Source organism: Bactrocera neohumeralis, chromosome 4 (assembly GCF_024586455.1).
Source record: "Bactrocera neohumeralis isolate Rockhampton chromosome 4, APGP_CSIRO_Bneo_wtdbg2-racon-allhic-juicebox.fasta_v2, whole genome shotgun sequence".
Taxonomy (NCBI): domain Eukaryota; kingdom Metazoa; phylum Arthropoda; class Insecta; order Diptera; family Tephritidae; genus Bactrocera; species Bactrocera neohumeralis.
In genome coordinates this window covers 14,923,368-14,951,293 of record NC_065921.1, presented here as the reverse complement: position 1 = coordinate 14,951,293, position 27,926 = coordinate 14,923,368, and the positions used below count along the sequence as shown (strand labels likewise).

The following is a 27,926-nucleotide window of genomic DNA, read 5'->3' as shown; positions in this document are numbered from 1 at the left end:
TCTAATATAAGAGATTAAATGAGCACACAGTTTGAGTTGTTTGTATACATACATACTTCCACAAAAAAGCCAATTTGAGAATTTTTAACACTTTGAGCCCCGCGTGCCCACCCGTCATTTTTTTCTGTACCGGTGGACCGCATGCTGAGGAAGGGTTGTGCTTTAGTTGACAAGCTGGTTTGTTTGTTTTTGTTTTATTGATTGTTTACTTAGTTTTATTGATTTGTTGCGATTGAGGTGACTTTGTGATATTTATTTTTGATAAACCAAATGCATTTTGGTTGTTTTTTTTTCGTTTTTTTTTTGTGACCACCGGTGGTCACATTGTTCCATAATGAAAATCCACCAATGTACACGGGTGGTCACATTGTCCCAAATCGTCAAAACATAAATGTCCACCGGTGGTACACGCGGGGCTCAAAGTGTTAAAAACATTCTACGACAGTCGCTTCGACATAACGGGAAAGCATCTAATTTGCTTCCAGTCAAAGATGATCAATTCAACTTCTTTCAAAAATATTTGAATATTTTTCTGAACTATAACGTTTGAAAAATCCAAGCAACTAAAGAAGCCTCTTCTTAAGTCAGCACCAATAAAACCCGGATGTGTACATACATATATGTACATCTAAAGACTAACCAAAGTATCGGTTTTATTCGTAGGGAATTATGTGTTAGATCTGTAGCTTTTTAATCTCCGTCATATTGTTTCCCAGCGGCACTCTGAGTACCCGTATTTTTCCAACAACTTTTCTTTGCTTTTTCTAAAGCTACCGGCCGCCATTTTTGATAACTTTACTGCAGCGCCGTATGTACTATTGCCAAAATCGTGAACTGGGGGGAATAAAGTAGTGTTGGTTGTCAAAATAACAATTCACGACAAATGATTTTAAATAGCGAGGTTAATCAATAACGTTAAACAAGTCCACACAAGTTTTGACAGACTACCAATTACCACTAAGCGCTCCAAGACGGCTTTATAGATATTTCAACATCTGATTAACGAAATCTAAATTTATCACAAACATATTGCACTTAGTGGTGAGAAATAATCGTCAGCGAAACTTAATCTTCTGTTGCGGGTAAGTAAAACATATTGCTGAAATGTTTTTGAGATTGATTATAACCTGAACGGGGTGTATTAAGTTTACCACGAAGTTTGTAAAACCCAGAAGAAATTAACGTTTTTCCTTGTTTTAAGCTTTTACTGTTACTTACTATTACTAACATATACATTCCACTTAAAGCAATTTGATTTCTGTTTAAATAAATAAACATGCAAACGTATAAATTTTTTTTTTCAAATGTATCATTTATTATATGTATTTTTCAATAAATCCGTTTATCATTACAAAATAATTGTATTCACACGATAACTCTTAATTGAAAGTTAATATAACTAGGAAAAAATGCTTATTTGTTAGAATTTCACATTTTATATTATATACTCCATATTATTATTATAATTTGTTTCCTTTCTAACCTGTGTTATTCTGCTCTACAAAATTATCGCTATTTACAAGCAAAAATAAAAAAAAAAAACATACTTACAGACTTAACGATTAATCTAAGCATATCTCTGATATTAACCGCATCTAAAGCAAATAAAATTAACTCCGTTACACGCGCCAAAATAAATAGCTTAATGCATTGATTTGTGGACTACGACTATTGCCTTACATATATAAGTATATACTATATTTACATATTATTAACCCTTAGCAAATTTTGTTTTTGTTTCTCTTGATTTTTTAGTGATATATTTAGATTGCTATAAATTAAATTAAACTTATAGTTGCATAACAAACTAGTACGTATACACGTTAATAAGCTGCTCTTCCATTCATTTTTTGTCTACATCTAATGCAGAGTGTTAGTTAGACCTGCAAACGGAAGTTGTAATTAAGAAGCACAGCTTAGATGTTATCTATGTATGTTTATGTAGTTATTACGCTCAGTTGTACCGAGTAGAGTAAGTTTAAAAATGAATTACAGCTATTCACGATCCTAACAACTACTTTCTACTTTTCAAAATAAATTAGTAAACACAAAAAAACGTAATTTTATAGTTAAATATGGAAAATATGTATTTCTTAATGCCTAAAATTTGAGTTAAATAGCAAAATTCAAAACTTATAACAAATAATCTTAAGAACAAAGGAAAAAAATTTATACACATAACTGGGCATCAAATCAAATAGCCTTGCATTATGAAAGCGCCAATTTCGATATTTCCTCGTTAGTGGCTCTTTATTTAGCTGCTATCGTTACATAATTGGTGTTTTTTTGTTGTGCTGTTGATTTAGTATTACTTGCTGTAAATCACACCTGTGCGCGTTCGCTTAAACGTCGACGTTTGGCGCTCACCGCATTTTTCGGTCAGATTCAGCTTTCCAATTGTCGATTGTTGTTATTGCTGGTGTTATTATTGCCACTACCTGTTGCCAATTTATACGCTTCTGTTGTGGATGTTAGAGCCGACGACGTCGTCACCGCCGCAACGCTTGCAGTCGCCTGCACTCCACCACCACCACCAACATTGCTTGGACCGACATTTGCTAGTGTGGCCGTATTAGATGACGTCTGCGACTGTGCCGTGCTATTGCAATGCGTCGTATTCGTTGATGTCGTTGTGGCATGAGTATCCGCTACCGGCGCATTACCACCACTACTACTACCACTGCCACCTGATACACGGCCACCGCCAGCGACGCCACTATTGTTGCCACTAGCAACGTCTGCACAACTGTTCGCATTGCCGCTGAATGTCACTTTATAACGATTGTAAACACGGTATGGCGTACGTTTCACATCATTTTGCGGTATCACCTTGGTTTTCAGCGCCCAGTTGCCACTACTACTACTGCCGCTGTTTGGCACCGTCTTGCCGAGCAGCCAGTCCGTGCATTGCTGTTGCGCCTGTTCGCTAACGTGCTCCGCCAGCCACTTTTGTGTGAAACGTTGAAATAGTTTGTGTTTGCGTTGCGTTACATAAGTGTGTGACTATAAGGTAAAAGTGAAAAGTAAATAAAATGTACACAAACAAAATTATTTAAAATGTGCTCGTAGATTTTGCTTTTTAGCAGCACTCACCAATTTCGCACGCCGCACCGAGTCCCATTTGAACAATTGTAGATTCTTGTTGATTGCTATTACTTGGCGGCCGAATGCGTTGAATTTGATTTCGTCGCGATCGTTGACGAAGTACTTCTCCGCACCGCTGCCCACCACAATGCTGCCAACACGTTCTGGAGGTCGCTTATTCCAACTCCAGTGTGGTTCGCTGCCAGCTGTCGCCGGGTTATTGCTGCTGCTGGTGCTTTTCACATTGCTGTCTGTGGAGCCACTGGCGCTACCAGTGTCCGACGCTACATTCCCCACTACTGCAACGGAAGCTTTATTTAATGCATTTGTGGTGCCGGTGTTCGTTGTGGCGTTCGCCGATTTTAATTGCTGCAAACGTGTCTGCTGATCAGCGCGCATGCAGGCCAGCCGCTTGTTGCGTTTGAGGAAGCGAGCTTTACATGTCACATGCGCATCCTGTGGATAAAGAGATGGAGGAGTTGAAGAAAATTTGTTTATTTGTCAAATTTTTTGTAATTGATGTATTTGTTGCTTTCATACTATAGTATGCATGCAAATAACTAAAATTGAAGCGATAATGCTTAAAATATATTAAAAGCTAATTGAAAATAAACGAATGCTACAACAAGAATAAATATATAAATGTAAAAATGTATATATTTCGCAAAGTTATAAGAAAAATTAATGAACGCATAATGTTCGCTTCGGACAGTGCCGAATATGGAAATATATATGTAAGTACCAGGTCAAACGAGCTTATTTTTTGCGTTTTTGTTTTTTAACTAACATTCGCAACGGATTTTTAAGAAATTACAGCTATTCACATATAAATATATATTTACATAAAATATAACTGACCCTCAAAAACAAATATGCATACATAGATATAACAAAATTGCCTGGTGAAGTAGAACTAAAACATCATTTAACACATCGATAAATTAAGCTAAAAAAGAGCGATCGTACAAAATTTTTAAAAATTTAAAATTTCGGTTTTCAACTACACACCACACTCTCTAATTAGCTTTTAATAAAAATATGGAATATGGACATTTCTAAAAAAAAAAAAAAACAACAAATCAAAGGGATGCATTTTGAGTTATCCACACAATTGAAAGAAATGTTATAACCAAAAAAATTAAAAAAGCAACAACAAAAGGAGCACACATACACACACTGTATAAAAGAGTTACGGGCATAACAAAAACGTAAACAAAAAATATTTTTTAATGGTGGCAGCCCTCTCCATTTTAAATTACCACCAACATATAATAAAGTATTTGTCAGCTGATTTAATATTGCTGTCGCACATTTTGAACTTACCTTATTGTGGGTCTTTTACTGCCATTGGGTAAAAGAATTAGCAGAGCAGTTGTATAATTTGTGTTTGTTAGTTGGAATTTTATGCGCAGCAAATACCCGCCCGGCAAAAATTTATTGTGAATTGTGGCACAGACCCATACATCGATTAATTAAAGTTTATAGTACTATCACTTTGCGCCACAAATTTTAGTTCATCGGACATTTTTGGCGTTTGCAACGAGTTTACCGCGCCAAATACACACATTAAGTCAAACTCGAGTTTGTGGTGCAACGTAAATGTACTAGTAGAGATTTTTTCTTATAAAAAACAATCGCATATATTTATTATTTATTTGCCAAAAGTTATTTGCTGTTTGGCCTTAGCCACTCACTAACTTTAAAATTACCTACATTTCAAAGCTATTCAACTAGTTTCAGATTGCTTTTGCGTAGTATATTAATCTTTTATACATGTACAGTTATATTTAGTTTGACTTTACAATTAAGTTAACTTAGCATTTATTTATTGATGTATTGATTTGTTTCTTAATTAGATTGTATGCAAAACCGAAATGAAAATTTCTATTTAAAGGATAACAAGTGCCTATTAAAGGAACGCTTGGATCAATTAACTGTTTATTAGTAAGTGATCTAAAATTTGATTTTATGTACATAATTGTGAAAGTATTTACAAGAATTTGTCGTCATGTCAACATAATGAGCACGCACAATTGAATGTACAATGGAGAGGGAATAATTAAATCTTAACGAAATTAAAGCTTGTACAAAACAACAAATCACAACCAAGTGCAAGTCTGCTCAACAAACATGAATTAAAGAAAAAAATAAAATATATTAAAGAAAAAATCGTTGGGTGCTTCGATGTTTCAAAAATTGCAAACAGATAAATTGCAGTCATACAAAATATAAAGAAGCAATGTGAGCATTTCTTATAGTATATGTAAAAGTGAATGGAAAGGTCCGTCTTTAGCTTTATGTTAATAGAGTACGTTTACAAAAAAAAAATAAATAAAAATCTATAAACAGAAATCTGTAAGGGAATTTGGACATCAAATTTGAAGAAGAGACTAGTCTTCCACAAAAGCTAGGTTTGGTTTTGTGCGATAGAAAAAAATTAAAGTGGAAAAAATAAAAAAAGTTTCTTGTTTCCGTTTTAGACAGCATTTGTGTTGTCTTTTTTGGTAAATTTACTGCAAATTTACAAATGTGCATTTATGTTCCACGTGTTTGTGAAAAATGTGTAGGATTATAAATATATGCTCATATCTAGGTATGCATCACTTCGTTAGTCATTTATATTTTGCAGTGAATTTTCCTTTTACTTTTTTTTGCTGATTTTTTGTTTATGCTTTCTCTGCCTTAATGTATTAGTTAAGAAAATGTTAAAATCATTTAATTTACATTATTTATTAGTAATCGTTCATTTTGATCTTTTTTGTTTTTGTATTTGATTTTTTTAAGCCTTGTTGGGGGGTTTGACCTGGTACGAAAAATTGAAAAAAATGAGAAGAAATGCAAAAAAGCATTAATTAGTGATTTTAGGCGACTTATTCGTTTGCATAAGTGAAGAGTGGTGAGTGAAAGTTGTACTTTTAAGGACGAACCATTGCTGAACTAAATTATACCACAAAAAAATAAATAAAACAACCAAAATAACAAACACACAACAGAAGTTTTTACAGCAAAACATTCAAGCAACGCAGCAAAAAAATCAAATTAAATCAAATCAATATTATATATCGTTTATGTACATGTATACAACTGAGCTAACACATAAATAAAAATGTTGCATCGGTGTTAATATTCTATGGTATGGTGATTTCGATGAGGTAAATTCAAGCTTTTTTGTTAAAATCGGACTTGGAAAATCGAAGAGGGCCGTTTATATTAATTTAACGCTATATGGTACTAATAATATTCCTAGATTGTGATAATTTTTCTAATATACTATACTATATGTAGTAACTTACGTAAGTACGACTATCTTGTTATATGTATAAGTTTGTTTACCAAGTGTATGTGCCGATTAAAATTTTAATTTTATTCGTAAATAATTGAAAAAATTTATATTTTTTTCATTTTTTCTTTGCGCTAAGTTCATCAAAACAAACAATTTGTGTACTTTAGGGAGATTGCAAACAAAGGACAGGGCTAAAATAAATTACAATCTCCAATACTTCATTTTATTAAAATTGTAAATTAAAACAAAGACGGAAACATAAAAATAATTCCAATTTTTTTTATATAGCCTTAATGGCAGCAAATAGTGGACGTGATTATGACAATTGGGTCTGTGAAACCCAAACGATCTTAAGTTTTATATGAGGCCGAGAGGTCTCTGCCATAATTTTTAATATAGAACATTTGAGAATACAAAAAGTTGTTACAGTAACAATAAGGGACAATTTGAATTATCGACATATTTTAGTTCTAACAACGTATAACGGAATTTTTTAAGATCATTTTTTTTATTACTACACATACATTCTTGTAAAACGCACTGCATTCTGTAAATATAGTTAAATAGCATTTCATCTCTTTCTTTCTTTCTTTCTCTCTCTGTCTCTTACGTTCATTCAGTGCTCTCCTTCTCACCTCTTCTCAATTTGTTTTACACACAACAAAAAAAAAATAAGTTTACACATACATATGTATACAGTTCCGATCTCAAAAATAAGTTTGTATTAACGGTTTGATTTTCTCAAATTATTTGCACTAGCTTCCATAAGGACAGTGTAAGTTTTAATGGAATTCGCATGCTTTACCCTTAGCAACAATTGCTCCCACACAATAATGCAACCAAATACTTATCGAGAAAACTAAACGACAATTGAAGAAATTAAACTTAAAAAACATAATAAAATAAAATTTAAATACTAAACGAAAATACTATCTAAAAGTATAAGAGTAGTAAAACACAAATAGTTAACTACTCACCAGTGCGTCATCATCCATGCGCTCAAGCTTAATTTCACCGCCGTTTGCACCTGCTAGACTGCTTGACATGGTCGGCATGCTCATCGCATTAGAGTTACTTGTGTTGCTAACGGCATTAGTATTACTCGCGGTGCCACCCATATTTGTGTTGGACAAATTTGCTGCATTTTGACCGCTAATGCTGTTCGCGGCGGGATTTGCTAAACGATCTACGTATTTACTCCAAGATTTCACTTTATTTAAAGGCTTCTCCGCCTCTTCAACTTCAGTGTCGAGCAGTTCGATCGTTACACGGCAGTCAATTTTGTACTATTGCAAAAATATAGCAAAAAAAATATTTATTAATATATATCAATTGCGCACAACAAATAAAAAAATATATGAAAAGTAATAAGGAAAACTTACAATATATACTTTGAAGCAGTTCTCCTCGTGTAAACTAGCCTCAGCTTTACGCTGGTATGCCAATTCGTTGGCGTAATTCTTTTGCGCATCGCGGCAATAATTGCCTGCACCACCACGTCGTTGCTCATGATGAAACAGTTCAACACACTCAAGTGCACCGCGTTCAGTAACACAATTTTGCAGCTGGCGGACAGCGTTCGAAACCACCTAAAAAACAGAAATCCATTATATATTTCATGGAGAACATGAAGATGAGTATTACAAACCTTGTCGAGCGTAAAGGAGATGTAGGCATGTATGCCAAACATTTCACGCATAGAATCCTCGAATGAATTCGAATCCATATTACCATCAAGTACATTCTTCAGCATTTCCAGAAAAACTGGATAATACTCATCCACATGTGGTTCAGGTTTCGGTTTCAGTCTTAAAGCTGTCGCTGTGCTTTCACGACGATTTGAACGGTGACGTTCTTCTTCGATAGCCAACATTTGCGCTCGTTCGTACATAGTGCACAACCGCTCACATAAAATAGCATGTAGTCGCAAAAATAAATACCAATTGTTGTTGGCAAAGAAAAGTGTGTACGCCTCCTCCTATTGTAATACGTTAATGAAATTATCAGATTATTATCAAACCACAAATTATAAAAAACAAAATATTTAAAATAATGTTGAGAACAAGTTTCTAAAGAGAGAGTGCGTAGAGAATGTGTAAAATGAAAACGATTTTTACCACCAAATATTTGTTAAAGTGAAGAATTAATCGTATAATGCAACGAAAAAATATGGTAATATGTATATTGAATGTGTACTTTTAAATGCATTTGTCTTAGAAAAATTACACAAATAACTTTATTTTTATGTTGGCAATACCAATAAACAACGAGTCGAAAAATCGCTATTTGTTACTAGTTAAAAATTTTAATGTTTCATTCTCACTCTATTTTAAGCACATTTTGTTTAAATTTTTATGATGTTCAGAATTCAAGACATTAAACACTTACCAAATGTTTACTGACAGCATGAGGTGGCAGCTGTATGTCCACATCCATATCAGGTGTTTCCTCCTTAATTTCCATCTTTATTGCATCCACAGAATTACAATCGCTAGCATGAGTTGAGGTGGCAGTTGTTGCATTTGTACCCATACTAGTGTCGGCAGCATTGCTATTATTTTTCTCATTTGCATCTTTCATTACACCAGCTTTTAACCCAGTTGGTGTTATTGTGTTAGATGATGATGTGATGCCGGTTGTATCCTTGTGTCCAGATGTATTATCGACCGTAGCAGCGCCGGTCACATTACTATTTCCTTGTGTCTTATTTTCAGACAACACCGTAACTGTTGTGGATATTGTAGAAGATGCTACAGTGCTGTTGGATTTGGTCATTGCTTCGGCTGACGAGCGACCTGCACTATTCACATCGTCGACAGCATTAATATTGTTGACTTGGCCCTTAGCCAGCGACGAAGAGTTGGAATCTTTATTGGAGGTGGCTTTTTCACCCGCGCTCAGTGTATTGGACGCAGATGTAGTCCCAGTGTTGTGCTCCGCAACGGCTATTTGACCAGTACTGTTATTACTATTTACAGCTGATGTACTCGATTCACCATTCTTGTGATTTTCCAACAAAATGCTATTATCTGTCGATGAATTTAAAGAATTTTTGTCATGTGAACCAGTGCCATCGGACTTGGAATTGCCTATTACACCACAATTTGTATCGGTGTTCGATGTACTACCACTTGATGTTCTACTCCCTTTGCAGCCACCGCTGCTGGCATGTAACTCACGTTCGCTCCGATTACCTGTTGTATTGCAATCGACATCCATCTTTTCGTTGTCATCTATTAAAAATGGGAATACTTTACAGATAAAAATATGAAGCATGGCAAAGCGTGAAACGAAATTGTGCGTGTCGAGGATGATTTTAGAGCGAGAGGTTGATTAATAGGTGCATATAGCGCGCAAATAGTTAATTGTGTGTGTTACAGGAATATGTAAAAAATGCGATAGGATGAAAAGTTGGTAGTAAGTAAAAAATTCAAAGGTTCAATAACAAAGAAAGTGCAAAAATTTAATTATACATTTAATGTAATTATTAGTGCATGAGAATGTAGAGGTAGATGATAATGGATTGATTGTTAAGAAAAAAGAAAAGAAGAAGAAAAAAAACATTTACTAAATTATTTATATCAGGCACAGAAAAAACAAATTCAAATTCAAACTAATTAAAATAAATTAATTAAATGCATAGAATCGTAAGATATTTAATAAGTGTAACATATGTAAATAAATAATTTGTTAGTTAAAAAAAAGAAGTTTAATTTAGAAATAAAACAAATTTGTGATTAAATAATATCTAACATTTGAATGAATTTATGTAAAATAAATATATACTAATTTGCATTTGCTAAGCAACTGACTCACCGTCCTCACGTTCATCGTCACTTAATGGTTGACGGGCCGAGAAAAACAGATCGGGCACGAATTGCCGCAATATATGTTTAATTTTAGTCTTTTCCTGCTTTTGTATACCAGTCTGACGCTTTACATGGTGAATTAACAAATTCGCTGCATCATCCAATATTGTCTTATCTTTATATGGCAGCACGAGATGTGGTCCAGTAATAGGTTCACCATTTTCATCATCTTGGTCATGGCGCTAATCGAAACAAGAGAGAACAATTATTTTTATTACTTGAAAATTTTGGTAAAAAAAGAGTAATTAATGTTAACTCTTTTTTTTTTTTTGATTCGCTACATACCTCATCATATAATGTTTCAATTTCATTGAAGAGATTTTTGGAACGCAACGCCTTCATGTCGTTTGGTTTAAAATTGATTGCCTGATGGTCGAGTGATTTTAAGTAATACTTTTCGTTTTGCTCACGCCACAACTTATTGAAGCCCTAATAAAACGTGAAAGTAAAAAAATAAATTAATAATTTGAAATTGAGAGATTCAATAAAATATTTTAGAAGTATCAACCAGAAGATAACAAAACTTACTTTTTGTGCGTCGCGCCACTCCTCTTCCTTTACTTTCAATCGTTTGAGCACTATTGGCACCGCAACCGAGGGATTCTTCTTCAGACCTTGTATTATTTCGCCTGCCTTATCACCATATATCCGGTGTATAGCCCTTTGGTGAATCGTCTGTGAGGTGCCACCTAAGTAATCGTCCAAATAAAATCGGCTCAGATCCTCCGGTGACATGCGTGACATTTTCTTCTGCACACCCTCGAGTACACGAATTGTTGCACTATTAGTCTCGATTACCACATCCAATTCGAAACGTTCATCTTCCGTCCTGTGAATATTCCTTTGATTAGAATTTTGTGGTTTAGATATTTATTTAGTGTTTTTTTGTTTGTTTGTATACAAAAAGTGAATTTTAAATAAATAATTTACGTGTTATGTGTTTTACACGAGGATGAAGAAATGCACTCAAAGACAAACAAAAATGATAAAATGCATTGAAATTTTCAATCTCCCACCTGTAAATGGTTTCCTCGAACTGTGTTTTACGTGAAGTTACAAAAGTTGAATCCTCACTGGCCCAAGTTGGAAATGACACCCATTTGTCATTTAGAACTTCACGACATAACGTTGTACGGCCAGAACATTTCTTCGGTACGATGGACTGTGGCAAGGCGCAATAGGATGCACCTAGTCGTTTGCACGAGGTCAAATCGATATCCTGTGCCAATTCACCGCCTTGATGATTGCCTTGACGATCGTTTATTGCACCTGAATTACTTAGGCTGCCGCTTTGCCGATGTGCGGATTGCATTGGTATTTCTTCCAAGCCGAATATGCCGGTGCCAGTACCGCCGCTACCGCCCGAAGACATTTGCGACACGGGTTGTCCCAAAAATTTAGTAAATCCGCTAAGTAGGTCAGGGAATTTACTTAAGAATGGCGTTACCAAATTCAACAATTCAGTCTTTGACACAATCTCCTGGTTGAATAGCGTTAGACAACGCAAAAAGTTGTCGTATACATCAGGATTTCGTAATGCTTTGCGCACTTTATCGAAGAATGCCGCGTCGGATATGGTGCACTTTCGCGATGCCTCCGAAAACGTGATGTCCTTACAAATCGGCTTGTGCTTTTTAGGCGGCGGTGGTCCACCACCCATACCGCCACTGCCACTACCGCCATCATCGATTGCTGGACGGCGCGTTGCCGATAAATGACCGAGTACTTGGTGCGAATAATTCATATTAATCGACGTGCGATCAATGCCGCTACTACTACTCATTGATGCATTGCCACTGCCGCTTATCGCACCAAATCCGGAATTGTAGCTTGGCGACTTCTTGGAAGAGTGACTGGTAACTCCAGTAACATTGGAGCCTGCTCCGTGTGAATATTTCAGACCCGTAATAGCGTGGTGATTGCTGCGGTGCGTGTCCTTCTCATAGTTGCGCATATTTGAGCCGACATTTAAATCGTGGTGAACACCATCGTGTATTACCTTCAAATGAACGCCGCTACTAGAATGAAGCGTTACGTGATGTGCATAATCTACGTCTCCACCACGGCCTCCAACCGCATTCGCACTGATCACATGATTTTGAGGCTGCTGTTGGGTGTTGTTGTACGATTTGATGCTCACACTCGTATTCACAGCAGATAAGTTTCCTAATACCGTTGCATGCGTACCACCACCAATTTGTGACAAAGTCGCACCACTATTGAGATGTAGCGGCGAGCTAGAAGCTGATGGCATAGCCATATGGTGGCCACTTCCGCCTCCAACACTTATAGCGCCACTAACACTGTTAGCCATTGGACCCACAGCTATGTTAGAGCTGCAACGCTTGTGGTCGTTATGCGATTTGGACATATATTGTGCACCTTGATGATTCGTGGCGTCCGGAAGAAATTGACCAAATTCCCGCAAGAGGTCCTCATCCTGACCGAATAACTTTGCAACCTGTGTATACACCTCTTGTTCGGTCAATGTCTTCCCTTGATTGGGACTACCTTCTTTAATCACTTTCTGCTCTTTTTGATAAGTGTGAAGAATTTCGAGGAATTTTTTATATTTTTCCGGCTTATTCTGGAAACGATTCTGAAAAGTAAAGAGGAAAAACATTAAATTTTTTCGGTTTTAATTAATATTGTTGTTAATAACTCACTTTAATTTTATTGACATACGATATCGCATGATTGAACTCGACCGGCTGATTCTGTTGGCCTACAGTTTCCCCCATTAGTAATGACTGATGCGCCTGTTGAATGTGATGGAGATTATGGTGTGCATTGCCTCCAGCATTACCGATATTGCCACTACTGACAGTGTTGTTTATTTGTGGATTTAATTCGCCAAGCGCATTAAGTGTGGGTGGACCGCCACCTATACTACTAGTGACTATGGCCGGAGCTATAGGAGGACGCTCGCGGTCTCGTGAAAAATTTTGTGGTAAATGTGCCGCCGCAACTGGTGCCACTGTCACACTCTGAATTTGGGCAACGGAGGACGGCGCAGGCGATACAGAAACTTGAGCATGTTGTTGAGCTATTCCCGGTCCACTTGGCGAAGATTGTGAAGCCGGTGACTGTAGTGCATGTATTGTTGTTTGTGACAACGATGCGCCACCGTGTGTCATCAGATTGACAGCCACACTTGCGTTACTGCTGCTGGTACCATGTATTTGTTGTAGTTCTATAGTATTCGAAGTATTACTTGAATTACTCTGATTTGATTTAAGTATTAGAGGTGTTTGGATATTGCCAACACTTCCGGGTATATTAGACATACTACCGTGCAAGCTGTTTGGCGACGCTGATGGCATTGATACAACGGGTACTGAAACGCCTAATTCATCTGAGTGTATTTCGATTTTATAACCGGCTGGCAGGAACATATTAAAGCCGTAAATCAGTTCTGGGTGCCCTTTAAAAAGAGTTGACACCCGTTGAATTACACCAGGTGTATCAATGCAGTGGGATTTGAATTCTTTCATTATATCCAAAAAGTTGTTATAAATTTGTGGCTGATCAGCATATTGGAACTTTACTTGATCCAAGTAATTAAGTGCATCCTCCACTTTAAGTCGTGGAGGACCACCTTGTGGCTGACCAGCTTGTGGAGGGCCTTGCTGTTGGCCCGATGTTGTGGGTAACGGTGGTACCACTGCCAAAGGTTGTGGTGCATTCAGTGCAGTTCCACTGCCTACTGCAATATTTTGAGAAGAGCTGATTGTACGTGTTCGCAGAGAATTTGGCTGCGATGCAGAGTTCTGTACATTAGTACCTGCCCCACCACCACCGGTTACATGAATTTGCACGGGTCCATCTGTAGTTGTTTTTATATTACCACCAACACTGGAAGATACTGATGAAACATTGTAGGCTGAATAAATAAATTAAATAAAAAAATTCACACTTTTTTTAATACCTAATTAAAAAGAATATACAAAATTATACTTATATTTTTAATCTACTTACAAGTTGAAGAATACTGCACAGCTTGTGTGTGGACAGTTCCTGCATTGACAGTCCCCGCGGCTCCGCCACCTGAAGTAACAACTGTTCCTCCAGGTAACTGCGCAGCATTACCACTGGATCCTCCACTATTATCATGACTCGAGGAATTGCCGCTACCGGTACTATTTTCCACCATTCCACCAGAACCTTTCATGTTTGTCGCTGCTGGTGTTGTTGATGGCAAATAAGCAATTGTCTGCGCTCCACCATGTGGCGGTATTAAAATGCGATGATGTGGGATTGAACCAGTTGCATTACTTCCAGACAAACCGACACTTAAACTGGTGTTACCATGGCTACCGGGAACAACAGTGCCGATATTAACTGTATTACCGGGATTAGAGGTCCCCACTATGGTCCCGCCAGTTCCTCCACCGCCACTACCACCCACACCTCCAGGACCTGGGCGCGTTCCGTATTGGACTTCATCCACACGCGTACGTTTCATCATTTTGGTTGCAATTGCTGCTTTTTATTTTTATTGTAGTCTATACGATCTTAATGTATTATTTCAATTGTTGTCAACTTTTGAGATATCACTTGAGATGATGATTTCTGTCGAAAACTACCGACGTTTTTTTCTTTTTTAATTATTAATTCCAATAATACTTTGCTTTCTCATCAACTCCAATGGAAATGAATACGATTTTTTTATAATTTAAACGATATTTATATGTTTGCTGCGGCTTTAATTCTATTGGCATACGATGACTGTGTTGCCTTTTCATTGCGCTGTGATCGACCGTCAACTCACAGAAGGCAATTTTGAAATCTGTTTGACAAAACAAGCAGCTTTCTAAATCCTAAATCTGTAAAGGAAACGAAAATAACTTTTTATTAGTTTTACCATGAATATATTATTAAAATAAGTTAAAAATTATGTATACAAAGGTAGAAATGAAGAAAATTTGTAATTTCCATGGAACTTGGTTTACCCCATAAACATTTTTAACTTTAAATTTCATTAACTCACATTTACTGGGTATTATTATTCTAAAAATCGGGGAAACTTTAGTATACCATCCCACGATTTCAGGGTTAAAAGTGGTATGGTTGGATAGTGCTGATGCTCCAGATTAAGAATATATATAATTATTGCCGCCGCAAACTTATAGTTTTCGAGATATTTGCATTTAAAGTTGAAAATTTTGCAAATTTAATTTTGCAATTTCTCGACTTATGGTTAGTTTTTCTTCCGTATTATGCACTTTTTATACACTTACAATTCACTACAATATTTCTACATATTTATTTTTTATTAATATTTTAGATATTTGCTTAAAATAAGCATTTTATATTTTACATAAATATTACTACACGCACAATAACAATAAGTGTTCCGTGTTGTCAAATAATAAGTGTTACCATATCACAAATGATTGAAAACAATAAAAATAAATAAAAAAAAACTCAAATGCATGAAAAAAATTATCCTGGGCGACCAACACCTGGTTGTGTCAGGTTTTTACGATTGAAACTCCTTTTTGCGTTGGCGGCCTTCGGCCGCGCTTCAAAAAAATAACCCTGGCCGATCCAACACCGGGGTGTGCCAACACCAGGGTGTGTCAGAGTTTTCTTCGAGTAAAACTCCTTTTTGCGTTGGCGGCCTTCCAACACCGGGGTGTGCCAACACCAGGGTGTGTCAGGTTTTTTTTCGAGTGAAACTTCCTTTTGCGTTGGCGGCCTTCGGCCGCGCTTCAAAAAAATAACCCTGGCCGATCCAACACCGGAGTGTGCCAACACCAGGGTGTGTCAGGGGTTTTTTCGAGTAAAACTCCTTTTTTGATTATTACTCATGATATAGCAAGAAAAAGGATAATGATTTATGTATTTGGCGTATAAACCTATTTTTTATTCGTTTGATAAATGTGTAGATATGGCAATACTTATTATTTGACAACACGGAACACTTATTGTTATTGTGCGTGTAATAATATTTATGTAAAATATAAAATGCTTATTTTGAGCAAACATCTAAAATATTAATAAAAAATAAATATGTAGAAATATTGTAGTGAATTGTAAATGTATAAAAAGTGCATAATACGGAAGAAAAACTAACCATAAGTCGAGAAATTGCAAAATTAAATTTGCAAAATTTTCGACTTTAAATGCAAATATCTCGAAAACTATAAGTTTGCGGCGGCAATAATTATATATATTCTTAATCTGGAGCATCAGCACTATCCAACCATACCCCTTTTAACCCTGAAATCGTGGGATGGTATACTAAAGCCGACCCTAATCTTCTTTGAAATACTTTGGTGTTGTTGTTTAAGCGACAGAAATCATTTTGAGAAATGTTGCCGAACTTACATTACTTAGTCGTATATAAAAAAATATTGATATACAATTTTACAGCATATCGAAAGTTAAATATTTTTTTTCACATTTTTAGTAATGAAAAATATTTCATAACACTAAATAATATGAAATATCTTTTACATTTTTGCATATTTGTAGGTATACATTGCAATTCTATATAAAAGAAAATCAACCACTCTCGCAAGTTGGCACAAAATAGTTCAAAATGCACACTACGTTGTATGTATATGCACATACATATATGCATACATATAACACAAAATGTACTCGTAAAGAGCGTCACTATGGAGGGAGTAGAAAAAAAAAGGTAGGCAAAATAGCAAACCATTGGAGCTCAACGAGAAAATACCAAGCCCCATTCCCCACACACACAAACTTCACCTTGTTCACCATAATATCGTTCGCCCAAATCCATCGTCATCAGTCTGACCTGCTCGTATGCGTGCACTTGCTTGCGAATAATATAGGTATGTGCATATGGCATTCAAAACAAAAAAAAAATCAAATAATATAAATATAAATGTACATAAATATACGAACTTGTGTGACGTGCAATAATATGAGATAGTAAACGTTTTTATATACATATAGTATATTAATATTTATACACATTTACAATATATAGTTTGGAAAATCCAGAATTGAAATGTATTTAAATGATTTAAGAGTTCAGTCAATCGCAATATTGACATGAGAACCCAATTCCGTATAACATGGTTCATAAGCAATACTGTTTTGACTGATGATTTTCAAAATTATATACAAACAAAAAAGCATGTCAAATTTATATCCCCCAATCTCTTTAGAAAAATCGAAGGCAACCAGACACAAATTTTCAGTAATATGTACATATTTCAGTGTCAGAACGTTCTTCTCTTTGATTCTTGGTATCAAAATTGTATCCTCCCAGCTGCATATTGTAAAAAAACATCTAGACATTAAACTTTTGTAATATTTAACATTTTTCTTCAATTCTATCATAGATAATGATTTAAATGCATATTTCACTTCGATTATTTTAGTTATTTATTCAAATTATAATATTTGCGGCCCGGTAATATTTTTTATTATATTAGTAGGCATGTCAACTTTTATTTACATTGACGCCTGTATCAACATACTATATGTATGTATATTGTATATTGCATCGCTGGCGAAATTTTCGTTTGTACAATTGGTAAGAAAGATGTGCCCAAATATCATGGTGAGAAGTAAACACATCAATTCAGATATTTGCATACTCAAGAAAAACTATCAAAAGTGCATCACAAGCATTAAATAATTTTTGAAAAATAAAAATATCACACTTTTAATCGATTAAACATTGTCTGAGTATTCGAATATTTTATTATTGTAAACTGTACTAGCAAAGATAAGGAAAATACAAACACTTCGTCGCTTTTGCTGATTATGCGCTCGTATATAACAAGAGAAAGCGACGAACCGAGCCATACAAACGCAACAAACACGTTTGTTAAAGTGAAACAACTTCAGTGAGCGATACTAGTTTTGACATCATCATACGAATGAGTGTAAAAGAGAAATAAAATGACACAATCCTTGAAAATGAGATTGCTTGTGTGCAAGTAGTTTGAGTACCTTGTTTTTGTTATTGTTTTGAATGGGTCAGCAGCAGTGACGACGACGACAACGGTGGCTGTCTGACTGGCTGATTACCGACGGTAGTCAAAGTGGAATATTTGAATGCGATTTCAAGACTTGCTTGGAGAAGAAAGGAAATTGGTGGCGAATGGGGTGGTGAAGCTGCATACAAATATGAGGTATGCGCCCGCAAATACCGCGTCATTGTGCTATACTGGGTGAAGCATACTAGATATATACACTGCACATCCAAACAAAAGCTCCTCATATAGCAGTACCTAAATGAACTGAAAATGGCCACTAGTCGTATCTCTTGAGGCGGGATAAAGTGGGCATGCATAGGGTTTCCCTCCATTTTTGCGGGTATCTTATCTTCGATATGTAAGTATAATATAATTTGCATTCCTAGCTACAATTAATTATAAAGGTACATAGTATACCTATAAGTTGTAAGAAAGCTATATATGTCGAGTGAACATATACATAATACTGAATGTGCACATTAATTAACATGTAATTTTATTGTGGTCTTGTTTTTTGTTACCCTAAGGAGGTTTAGGTTAATAAAGATTATTTGCGTTTTTCGTACTTTTATTGAATATTTTCATCAATTCAATTTTCCGTCTATTAATAAATTTGCAAATAACCATAAATAAACAACAATGGAAAACGGAATTACAATAAAAGCAAAGGAGTAAAATAAAAGTAAACTTTCAAGTCGTTCTCAGCATTCTCGTTGTCTATATTTTATTTCTATTTTGTTTTTTTTATTTTTAATTTTCACTAAAAGGCGTACGACTACTGAACACCCGAATATGTCCGAACACAACAAAACGATTTGCTATTGTTGCCACTTACAGTTTTCCGTTGAACCCCAACATTCTTTTAAACCTACAAACGTTATTCAAATCATTTCGAACATCATATTTGTTCTTAAGTGCATTTTAACTGTATATGTAAAATACTTTTTTTTTTTATAATTAAAGGAAATTTAACTTTCAAAATTCTTCCTAGTTTTGTAATATGGCAACGGCCCTGTCCGTCCTGTTTATATACGTTTGAGTGTATATGTATCTACACGAAAAAATTAAGCTCCAATACAGCAATTCGCCGTTGACTTTATCGTCGTTGCCAGTCATACGTTTTTGTCAGAAAGGCAAATGTTCATATATATATATCTATATATGTATATATATATATATAACCACTCACTCACTCACTCACTGTATACATATTTATGTATGAATTTGAACTCTATACACATATATTGTAGAATGTGTATGTGTATGCTGAATATTCACGAGCGCGCGTGTATACATATATGAACGACGACAGCGGAGGTGAAATAGAGGAACAAAACGACGTATATAAACCAATTGAATTGACCTAACCTAAAAATTTATGTATTTTTTCTTTCAACTTTGCAGCTAATAAACTTTAGAAAATATTACTTCTCTCAGGTTATTCCAACACAATTAATATTTTTTAGTTCTTCATATGCAATGAAGTACCTAGAACTGAACCAAATCTCGTTTATATGAAAAATTACACTTACATCAGCACCGTCACCAAACCCAAAGCAACCAATTTTATGTTGGCCTTTGTTTTATATCTCCGTTCAATTATTGAATACAGATTTTTTCTTATAAAATTCAATTTCTTTACAGTTTTACATTTCACTTGCTTTCTTTATAATAGTATAATTACTCGCGCCTCAATTTTACTCCGCTATTTTATTTAATGTTTCACTTGGCAAATAAATCACTTTCAACACTTTCTCAATTTTTAGCACATCATTTTAATGCTTTCAACACCATTATTTACTAATTTTTAATTTTGGATATTTTTCACAATTGAATTCCCTTTTTAATAATTTCTTTCTCAATGAATTTCTACAGATATTCACAAAAATTTGACGAGTAAATGTTTTGCTACATCTTACCGCCGCCGCAAACATTTTCGATTAAATACCACGGCAAATACAAAGTGTTCGAAAGACTGCCTGCGAAGCAAGACGAGGCTCGTCGTGTTTGACGAACGGGCTTTCAAGTGTTACCACACAAAAATATTTGTATCGTAAATATATATAATTGTTAGCATTGCTATTACTAAACATTGATATTATTACTTTCGTATTTATTACATTTTTACGGCCTTAATCTTGTTATAATTAATTTTCAATAAAATTAAAAATATTTATTATCTTCTATAAGTAGCCCATGTACAAAAAAAATACACTTTTCCGTTTTCTGCTCTATTTTATCAACCGGTTATATATTCTTTACTGTCATCCCTGATTTTAAAAAGCAGCAAATAACTGTCAAAAATGGTCATAGATTTTTTACGGCGTATACCTAAATAAAAGCGGCGTCAACGCTGAGATTTCAAAAATTAATAAATTTATGTAATTTTTCTTAAAAATTTCTTGACACGCAATGCTTAATGCTTGTACAAATGAATGAGAAATTAATTATTTTTGCATTTTAAAGCTTTTGTACTAATTTTAGAATTTAAGTCAGAATTTGAAGTAAAGTTGCTGCTCTATTTAGGGATGCCGGGCACTTTTATTTAGGTATGCCAGGGACAGCATAAAAATTAATATCCATCATACAATTTTGCATTCGTCAATAAACTTTATTTTTTTTTTAATTATATAGTCTGAATTATATTTAAACGGAACAAGGTGTATTCCCAATTATATGACAATTTAACCTACAAAAAATTTTATTTAGCGCATCAACAATAACAATAAACTTAAGGTATTTAAAAAAGATTTTTAAAAAATAATAACATGCCAAAAGATAGTTGAAGGCATGAAATAATACTGAAAAAAATAAAATATAGTTTATATAAGTAGACATACCAAAAATTATATGAGAAATCTTCTGGTTGTGTATAACAATATTTTGAACAAATTAAAATCCGGCAACACTGAATATGATTCCCTAAACATAGCATATTTGTGCATAAATTTTGTAACATCCAATTGTGTTAACGAAGTGCTGGAGGGAATACTTACATCGTTCAGGTAAAAAAGTGCAAACTTTAGATTTTAATATTAGTAATAACCAAAAAATTTTAAGAAAGTTACACGGAAGTTGACAAATTTCAGAATATTTAGTCACATGTGGACGAGACTTGCGAGGAGATTGTGCATAACTCGTGGCATGTCATCGTTTGCGCCGTTTTCAGTCAACAGACTCCACATACACAAAACCTTTTAATTTCACAGTCGAATATTTCAGTAGTACCCACCATTGGTTTTACGTTCTCTTCCCTTTAATTTTACTCATATTCAACATATGTGCATATAAATGATTTGGTGGAGTCACAAACCTAGTAGTGCTTTGAATACTCGATATGTGACTAGTATAGTTACAAATAGATTTGGTGTTGCTGGTGTTGAATAGGATGACCACGAAACGACGCGTGAAATTAATCGGAATAATCATTGCCTCCTCAAAGGTTTTCATTGCCCTGGCGGATGTGCCGACTTTTTAACGCTCGTTGTAATAGTCTTCAACAATTTTCTACAAGTTGATCAGTCCGCAGTCATGAACTCAACAATTTTACTAAATTCTTATATGCACGTGAACATATTGGTATGAGTTTTACCGAGAGTATCTGTGTGTATTTCTGGATTTTGTTTGCTAGTCACTCAATTTATACTGTTCGTGCTCATCTGTTAGGTGAGCGCACTAACGTATCACTTACGTAAGGTGAAAGATGGCGATACAATATGCAATATGTCTGAAAGAGTTAACACGATTTTACGAGCGAAAACAAGTAAATGTGAAATATAAATACCACTAAAAATGTATCTTTTAAATAAAAAAAAATGCGGTCGTTGCAAATTTAGTGCTTCTATCAACTGAAAAAGATTACTGGAGAAGCAACACAGTTGTAAAGACAGCTGAAATCATATGAATCGTTTATTAACAACTTTTGAAAGGTAGAACAATTTATTTTATCCGCACTTAAGGTTTGTATTATTTTAAAAATTTTGATATTTTTATACAAATAATACAAAATACATTTTCAGCTCACAATCGTCTAATACAAATGTAACTACATTTACCATCGTGGGAGTAAAAAAACTACATATTTCAAAAGAACGTGAAATACTTAAAATTGCTGTTCACATGGTCGGAAAATATATACACAGCATGCTTTAAAAATTCGTAGTTCTAAAATGGTTCAAAAGTTGTAATTTGTGAGACTCTTTATCGCAAACATCTTCTAGGCAGATTAATTGAAACTAATCAATCGAAGATTAACTTGATTACTATCGTTGCGCTGCCTGGAATTACACCATGCTAAGAATACACTTATTCGGTTAAAAACGTTGAGTAAACCCAATTAGGTATTAAATCCACGACAGCCGGTTCTACGCACCGGAATTGACTCGGATTTTATTCGACCAAGGGCAGTTTTTTCGGCGATCTAACCCCGTTTGGATCGGTAAAAAAAAGGTATTAAATCAATAATTATCTGTAAATTAATGACACATTTAAATGTATCTCAAAAACTCTTTTACTTCTAGGGCGAAACTATGGCGACCACACCATAAATAAATCACATAAAATATAAGTAGATATGTTTTATATGAAAAGTCACATATATAAGGCTTCTATTTAAGATTTTGAGAATTAAAAATACATATAATATATATATATTAACTAGAGATTTATGGCAATAAACGTTTGAAATTATAGAATTTTCATATGTAGATCTATGTATATCGAAATTTCGGATAGAAATAGCAACATAATGACAAATAATTAACTTCAATTCATATACATATTTTTGTAGAAGTTTTTTTATAAAATCGGTTGTATTAAATTTTAGGTAGGATTGTACTCCATACAAATTTTTACCGAGTATTATAAATATCTTAATCAAGCTAAATGTGAAATTCACAAATTTCTAGAAACGCTAAGTTAAGGATAATAATAAATTTTTGAAATAATGTTCTCGAAGACTGTGGCTTCTTAATGATCTCAGCTGTAGAATCAAAAATAAGCTTTTAATAGGCGCCATATGGTCAAAAGAAAATTACTGTAACAGTAATATTGCTAAACACTCACGAATATATTATCGTTTAATTCGTATATAACTTATTGCACTTTTTAACGTATGTATTTTGGCGTCTTAAAGTAAAATCAAAAAATACCGGTGATAAGACTGAATAATGTAATTCCACATGTTTGCCCTGACTTCGTAGCCAACAACAAATGTGCAAAAACAAAGCAACAAGCAAGGAGGCCATGACGAATTTTTGGTTAGAATTTATTTAGTTGTATTTGTAAAAGCAAAACAAAAATATTAACTTAACCTTAAAACCTGTTAAACTAGTTAATTGGTAGGATGTTCTGCCTACGAGTTGAATCTTGAAGCGCCAATGCCTGAATTCAATAATGGACTAAACATGCACCACTTCACAAAAGTTTATGCACATATATTTGATTAATAATAATTATTTATTGACTTTAGTAAGTCCTTTGAAATATATGCATGTGCATAGAAATATTTCAAAAGGCATCTAATACTTTGTAAAACTTTAATGTAAAGTCCGAAATGCAATATAAAATTTCCATTCTGCTTTTACTCCACAAGAATATCAACTTTTAATATTGAATTTTACAAATATTTATTAAATACCACTTACCCACTAATTAAATGTGCCGTATATGTAGACTAAACTTTATATTAGTTAGATTTTAAACACTTTTTCGTTGCACCTACGTGCTTTCGTAATTAAAATTTTCTTTTGTAGGATCGATAATGTTTTCCTGTGCCGCGTATTCAATTTGTTTTTTGCAACCCATCTCATCACTGATTTCTTGCAGTCTTAAATATACGCACAAAGATACAATAAGATGTTTTAAATGCGTTATATATTTTAATTTTCCCTTAAATAATTTCTTTAGTTATAATGAAGTCGCCTTTCTTTATCACTTTTTTGCTTATTCACTTTTACAATTAGCAGTGAAGAGTAAAGAAAAACTAAACTAAGGAAATACATATATATAAATGACTTTCTAGTGTTTTTTCCATTTGGATTTCTTCTTCTACAAACTGTGCGTAAATTTCTGAGAATTTAGCTCCGATATTCAGGATTCATGAATTCCATCTCCTATAAAAATTGTCAAAATCGTCTACTCAACCCTTAAACTCTTTCTACTGCTTACGTATTGCTCTTTTTTTACATAAAAGCAAATTTTTCAATGTTTGGCGTATAATGTTTTTTCTGCACCTCTTATAGCTTTTTCATTATTTAAATGAAATAAATTTGGAATTTTTTTCACTATTTCACAAACTGGCACACATAAATTTTTAGCACCGACCGTTCATGCACGTACGGTTTGCAGCTGAAGAACTTTACAATATGGCGCGCACAGTGTTGTGCGAATGCATGGCCGCCGAGCAATTCGCTAAAAAGTAGCGTGTTAGCCCAGAGTTGCAATTATAGAATATTCCTCAAAATATAAAATTTCAAACAATTATCAAATTTAGAACTTACAATTCTAATAATTATTACACAAAATTCCTCCATATATTCAGATTCTATACTAATTTTGTATAGAAAATAAATTAGCACAACAGATAAGTTATTTACATATTTATTCTGCTGACTACTTAATGTGTAATTAAAAAAATGTGTATAATTACCTACGCGTTTAGTATAGGTAACATCTCTTTTAGAAATATTGCGATTGTTCATCCAAATATATATTTCCGAGATTTGTTTTAAATTTGCATTTGATTTTTAATTTTCTCTCAATTTTCCTCTCGTTCTTTTCAAACACAACACCAATAAACCGAAAACACATATTATGTATTTCCATTTGACACTAACTGCAAGACAACTCCAAATGCTGCTTGATGCTAAAACTTTTCAATAAAATTGCGCAAACGCCAAGTAGGGGAGAGGTGATTTTTACAATTAATGAAATTTTGAATAAACCAGAGTACAGAATGAACCTATTTGAATGACTTTTCTTGATCTGACAATTTATTGAAAGTTTAAGTACTTTTATGTCCCAGCCAACTTTATTGCTAAACATAATTCCACCGGAAACAAAGTGGAACTTCAAGTACTTACAAAATATTAAGATTTTTAAAGCAGAAAAGAATCTTCTAGAGCTTAAGGTTGAGAATTGGCCAACGACGTTGATGCTTTTTAACTTTCACAATGCCGTCTTATCAGTATTTCACTGAACGTACCGAGTAGGTAGTGCTATGAAAAAGCGATAACTAGCCAATAAAAAGGGCAGACGTGGAATATTTTGAACCTGTTGTTGATATGCGGCTTTTTGAGAAAATTTAGTAATACTTTTCGCTAGTTTTCTTTCTATTGGCATATTATTTTTATAAGTCCTCGAAACGGACGGAGAAGATTTCGGCATAATAAAAGCAAGTGTGATAAAATTTTAACAAAATGATTGCTAAGACACTAATAAAAGTAGTATGTTTGTTGGTACTATTGTCAATAGCAGAAGGATTCACTTCGCAGGAGGTGAAATGTCATGGTATTTTTTACTATAAAATAATTAAATTTCGAAATAATAATTTTTATTTAAAAGTTTGCAAGGCGACGGTACAAGAATTGGAGAATGCTATTTCTAAGGAAGATCCAAATAAGACAGTTGACGTCAGTGGATTTCGACTTGATGCCAGAGGAAATTCTATAAGTAAATCCGTTAAACTAGTTAAATCAGAGATGTATCTGACCGAGTTGATGGAAAAGATTTGTAAGTGATGTTGCGTTTTTTCGATATTAATAAACTTATTTAGAGAAATGAAAAGTTAACAAGATTTATCAAATCTGATTGCAGGTGATAAGATGGAGGACTATGTTAAAGCTACATACAAAAGCAATGGCAAGTTCACACTTCTTAAGATGATTGTCGATGGGAAGATGAATCCGGAATCATCACTTGTGGACTTTGTCCAAGACGGTGATTTAAATAAAAGTCTTGGCCACTATGTAAATTTTTGTCGTTGAATTACAGAACATTTAATTATTTCAATTTTATTTAGTGTTTGGAGATACTCGACGATCATGAAGAAATCATCATAAAAGCCTTGCAAGCTCCAACACTTAGCGACGAACTGGACACTCAAATTTGCGGAGCTCAGGCGAAATACTGCCCTTACAGTCCCATTCAAGAAGAGTATGACTTTGATGAAAAGGATGAATTATGATAACTATGAATTATGTTGAATTTACTAGTTAAATTTTGTTTTTTTAATACAACATATTTATTTTATAAAAACACGTTGTGTTCTTCAATGATAAACTATAATTAACATTATGTTAATGTTATTTCAACATTATTTGCCTTTCACCATTGACCACATTACTACAAGCCAAGGAGCGCCCAAGCCAATGCCAAAAAATAGTGTCATAATCATAGTTATTTTGAATTTTCCTGCATTCAAGTTTATTGGAAGATTCTTTGAAAAAATGTGAAGAATTAATTTTGTAGTTTTCAGTCAACGTTCATACATACTTCGCCCGGACAACCAGGTCTGCCATGTCCACCTTGACGTGCCATTGTGGTTGAAAATTGACGTATTCTATTTGTAAGCATACCCAATCGACCAGTCATCTTTGTATATTTGATTATGTTCAATCAAAAGTTTATCCAATTTACTCTGCAATGTTTGTAATATTTATATAGGTTTTAGTTCATGAAAGTTTTTTTGTCGATGACAGTTTTTAACAATTATGTCAATGTATACTTTCTTTTAACTTTGAAACTTTTTCTTCGAAGCTAGGTGGCATTAATACAATTTTATTCAAATATCTACAGTCCCCCATAAGATTTATTCCTACAAAATTTTTATGGATTAAAGTGAACAAGTACACTACTCATAGGGGAAAAATATATCTTACCTATCGCCTATAAAAACGGTGCGTTATTTTTTATCTCTTACCTATAAAAAACAGTTATTTTTTTCTGTTCTATCTACCGACTCATATTCACCATCCGTTTATTGTATTTTTACTTTAAATTCAACAGTTTTAATATTGTTCCGTTTATTTAGAGCAGTACGTGTTACGAGCATTTGCTTGCAAAATAATAATTAAAAAATTGAAGGCTTTTGGGTATGACATTTGTTTTATTGGTGAAAATTGTTTCACTTTTATCTTAATCATACATAACACACTTTTAAATAGTTGGTCATAGCCTTTAAAAGTTTTCCATCAAATTTGCTTATAAAGTTGGAACTATAAGAGAAAAATATCATTAAAATCAGCACTGTTTAAAAAATATGGCAAACGTAATTTTATCGTAATATCACTAACCTTAAATTTTACTTCTTTAGCAGCTGGTGTCTGACGACTAAGAACGGAGCAGCCAATCCAGAACCAAAGAAAAGTATAAAATAAGCGGTCAACTTGTAGCGATTATTCAGACCGAAAGGCAAGTTCTGCGAAGCAAAATATCAATATAAAAATTAGATATTATGTTAACTTATGTAACAATGTGGCTATTGAAAGGGTTGTTATTTCCTCAAAGAATTACTGTACCTCGCCGGGAATACCGCCATGGCTGTGGTGTCTGACCAAACTCTGGGTGATATTACGAGCCAAAAGACCTGTGCGACCCAACATTTTAATTTTAATTTGGAATAAAATTGAATTTCTTCAAATAATGGATATGACTGCTGATCCCAACTTGACGTTAAGAACTTCACAAATACAGAAACGAATCTGACAAAAAGAAACGTCAAAA

At 34.0% G+C, this 27,926-nt stretch overlaps 3 protein-coding genes and 1 long non-coding RNA gene across 15 annotated transcripts; 2 read left to right on the top strand and 2 right to left on the bottom strand.

The window, feature by feature from the left end:
- Positions 1-1,496: 1,496 nt before the first annotated feature.
- LOC126754738 (paired amphipathic helix protein Sin3a) lies at positions 1,497-24,545 on the bottom strand. Of its 9 annotated transcripts, none has more exons than XM_050466807.1 (14): positions 24,348-24,543; positions 23,849-24,030; positions 14,215-15,062; positions 12,903-14,119; positions 11,253-12,835; positions 10,765-11,077; positions 10,522-10,665; positions 10,184-10,418; positions 8,756-9,618; positions 8,016-8,345; positions 7,750-7,956; positions 7,345-7,653; positions 3,094-3,540; positions 1,497-3,003 (listed from the first exon to the last, which is right to left on the bottom strand). In XM_050466807.1, the coding sequence occupies exons 3-14, from the start codon at positions 14,702-14,704 to the stop codon at positions 2,386-2,388; spliced, it is 6,756 nt and encodes a 2,251-aa protein (XP_050322764.1). In that variant the 5' UTR covers positions 14,705-15,062; positions 23,849-24,030; positions 24,348-24,543; the 3' UTR covers positions 1,497-2,385. The 9 variants fall into 9 exon arrangements, with proteins under 9 accessions (XP_050322764.1, XP_050322765.1, XP_050322766.1 ...); XM_050466808.1 differs by having other exon boundaries at positions 24,372-24,543; XM_050466809.1 differs by having other exon boundaries at positions 24,437-24,541.
- On the top strand, positions 21,116-22,903 carry LOC126754761 (uncharacterized). 4 transcript variants are annotated; one of them, XR_007666422.1, is made up of 4 exons: positions 21,116-21,208; positions 21,293-22,162; positions 22,223-22,652; positions 22,724-22,903. It is a non-coding gene; the product is annotated as an uncharacterized LOC126754761 (long non-coding RNA). The 4 variants fall into 4 exon arrangements; XR_007666421.1 differs by having other exon boundaries at positions 21,142-21,208; positions 21,268-22,162; XR_007666423.1 differs by having other exon boundaries at positions 21,194-21,208; positions 21,264-22,162.
- Positions 24,546-25,410: 865 nt separating the features above from the next.
- LOC126754755 (protein seele) lies at positions 25,411-26,461 on the top strand. The gene is made up of 4 exons (XM_050466855.1): positions 25,411-25,712; positions 25,767-25,934; positions 26,019-26,170; positions 26,224-26,461. Exons 1-4 carry the CDS (start codon positions 25,622-25,624, stop codon positions 26,386-26,388), a joined length of 576 nt encoding a protein of 191 aa, XP_050322812.1. The 5' UTR covers positions 25,411-25,621; the 3' UTR covers positions 26,389-26,461.
- Positions 26,462-27,289: 828 nt separating this feature from the next.
- On the bottom strand, positions 27,290-27,902 carry LOC126754758 (cytochrome c oxidase subunit 7C, mitochondrial-like). Its single transcript, XM_050466858.1, has 3 exons — positions 27,722-27,902; positions 27,497-27,621; positions 27,290-27,418 (listed from the first exon to the last, which is right to left on the bottom strand). Exons 1-2 carry the CDS (start codon positions 27,803-27,805, stop codon positions 27,505-27,507), a joined length of 201 nt encoding a protein of 66 aa, XP_050322815.1. The 5' UTR covers positions 27,806-27,902; the 3' UTR covers positions 27,290-27,418; positions 27,497-27,504.
- Between the last annotated feature and the right edge of the window lie 24 nt (positions 27,903-27,926).

Coding starts and splice junctions, on each gene's coding strand:
- LOC126754738 (XM_050466806.1), bottom strand. CDS start 14,704: ATGATGAAACGTACGCGTGTGGATGAAGTCCAATACGGAACGCGCCCA. Junction 10,666..10,764: donor AGTGGCGCGACGCACAAAAA/GTAAGTTTTGTT, acceptor ACGTTTTATTAG/GGCTTCAATAAGTTGTGGCG. Junction 3,004..3,093: donor CGGTGCGGCGTGCGAAATTG/GTGAGTGCTGCT, acceptor TTTACCTTATAG/TCACACACTTATGTAACGCA.
- LOC126754755 (XM_050466855.1), top strand. CDS start 25,622: ATGATTGCTAAGACACTAATAAAAGTAGTATGTTTGTTGGTACTATTG. Junction 25,713..25,766: donor GCAGGAGGTGAAATGTCATG/GTATTTTTTACT, acceptor TTTATTTAAAAG/TTTGCAAGGCGACGGTACAA. Junction 25,935..26,018: donor CGAGTTGATGGAAAAGATTT/GTAAGTGATGTT, acceptor ATCTGATTGCAG/GTGATAAGATGGAGGACTAT.
- LOC126754758 (XM_050466858.1), bottom strand. CDS start 27,805: ATGTTGGGTCGCACAGGTCTTTTGGCTCGTAATATCACCCAGAGTTTG. Junction 27,622..27,721: donor ATGGCGGTATTCCCGGCGAG/GTACAGTAATTC, acceptor TTTGCTTCGCAG/AACTTGCCTTTCGGTCTGAA.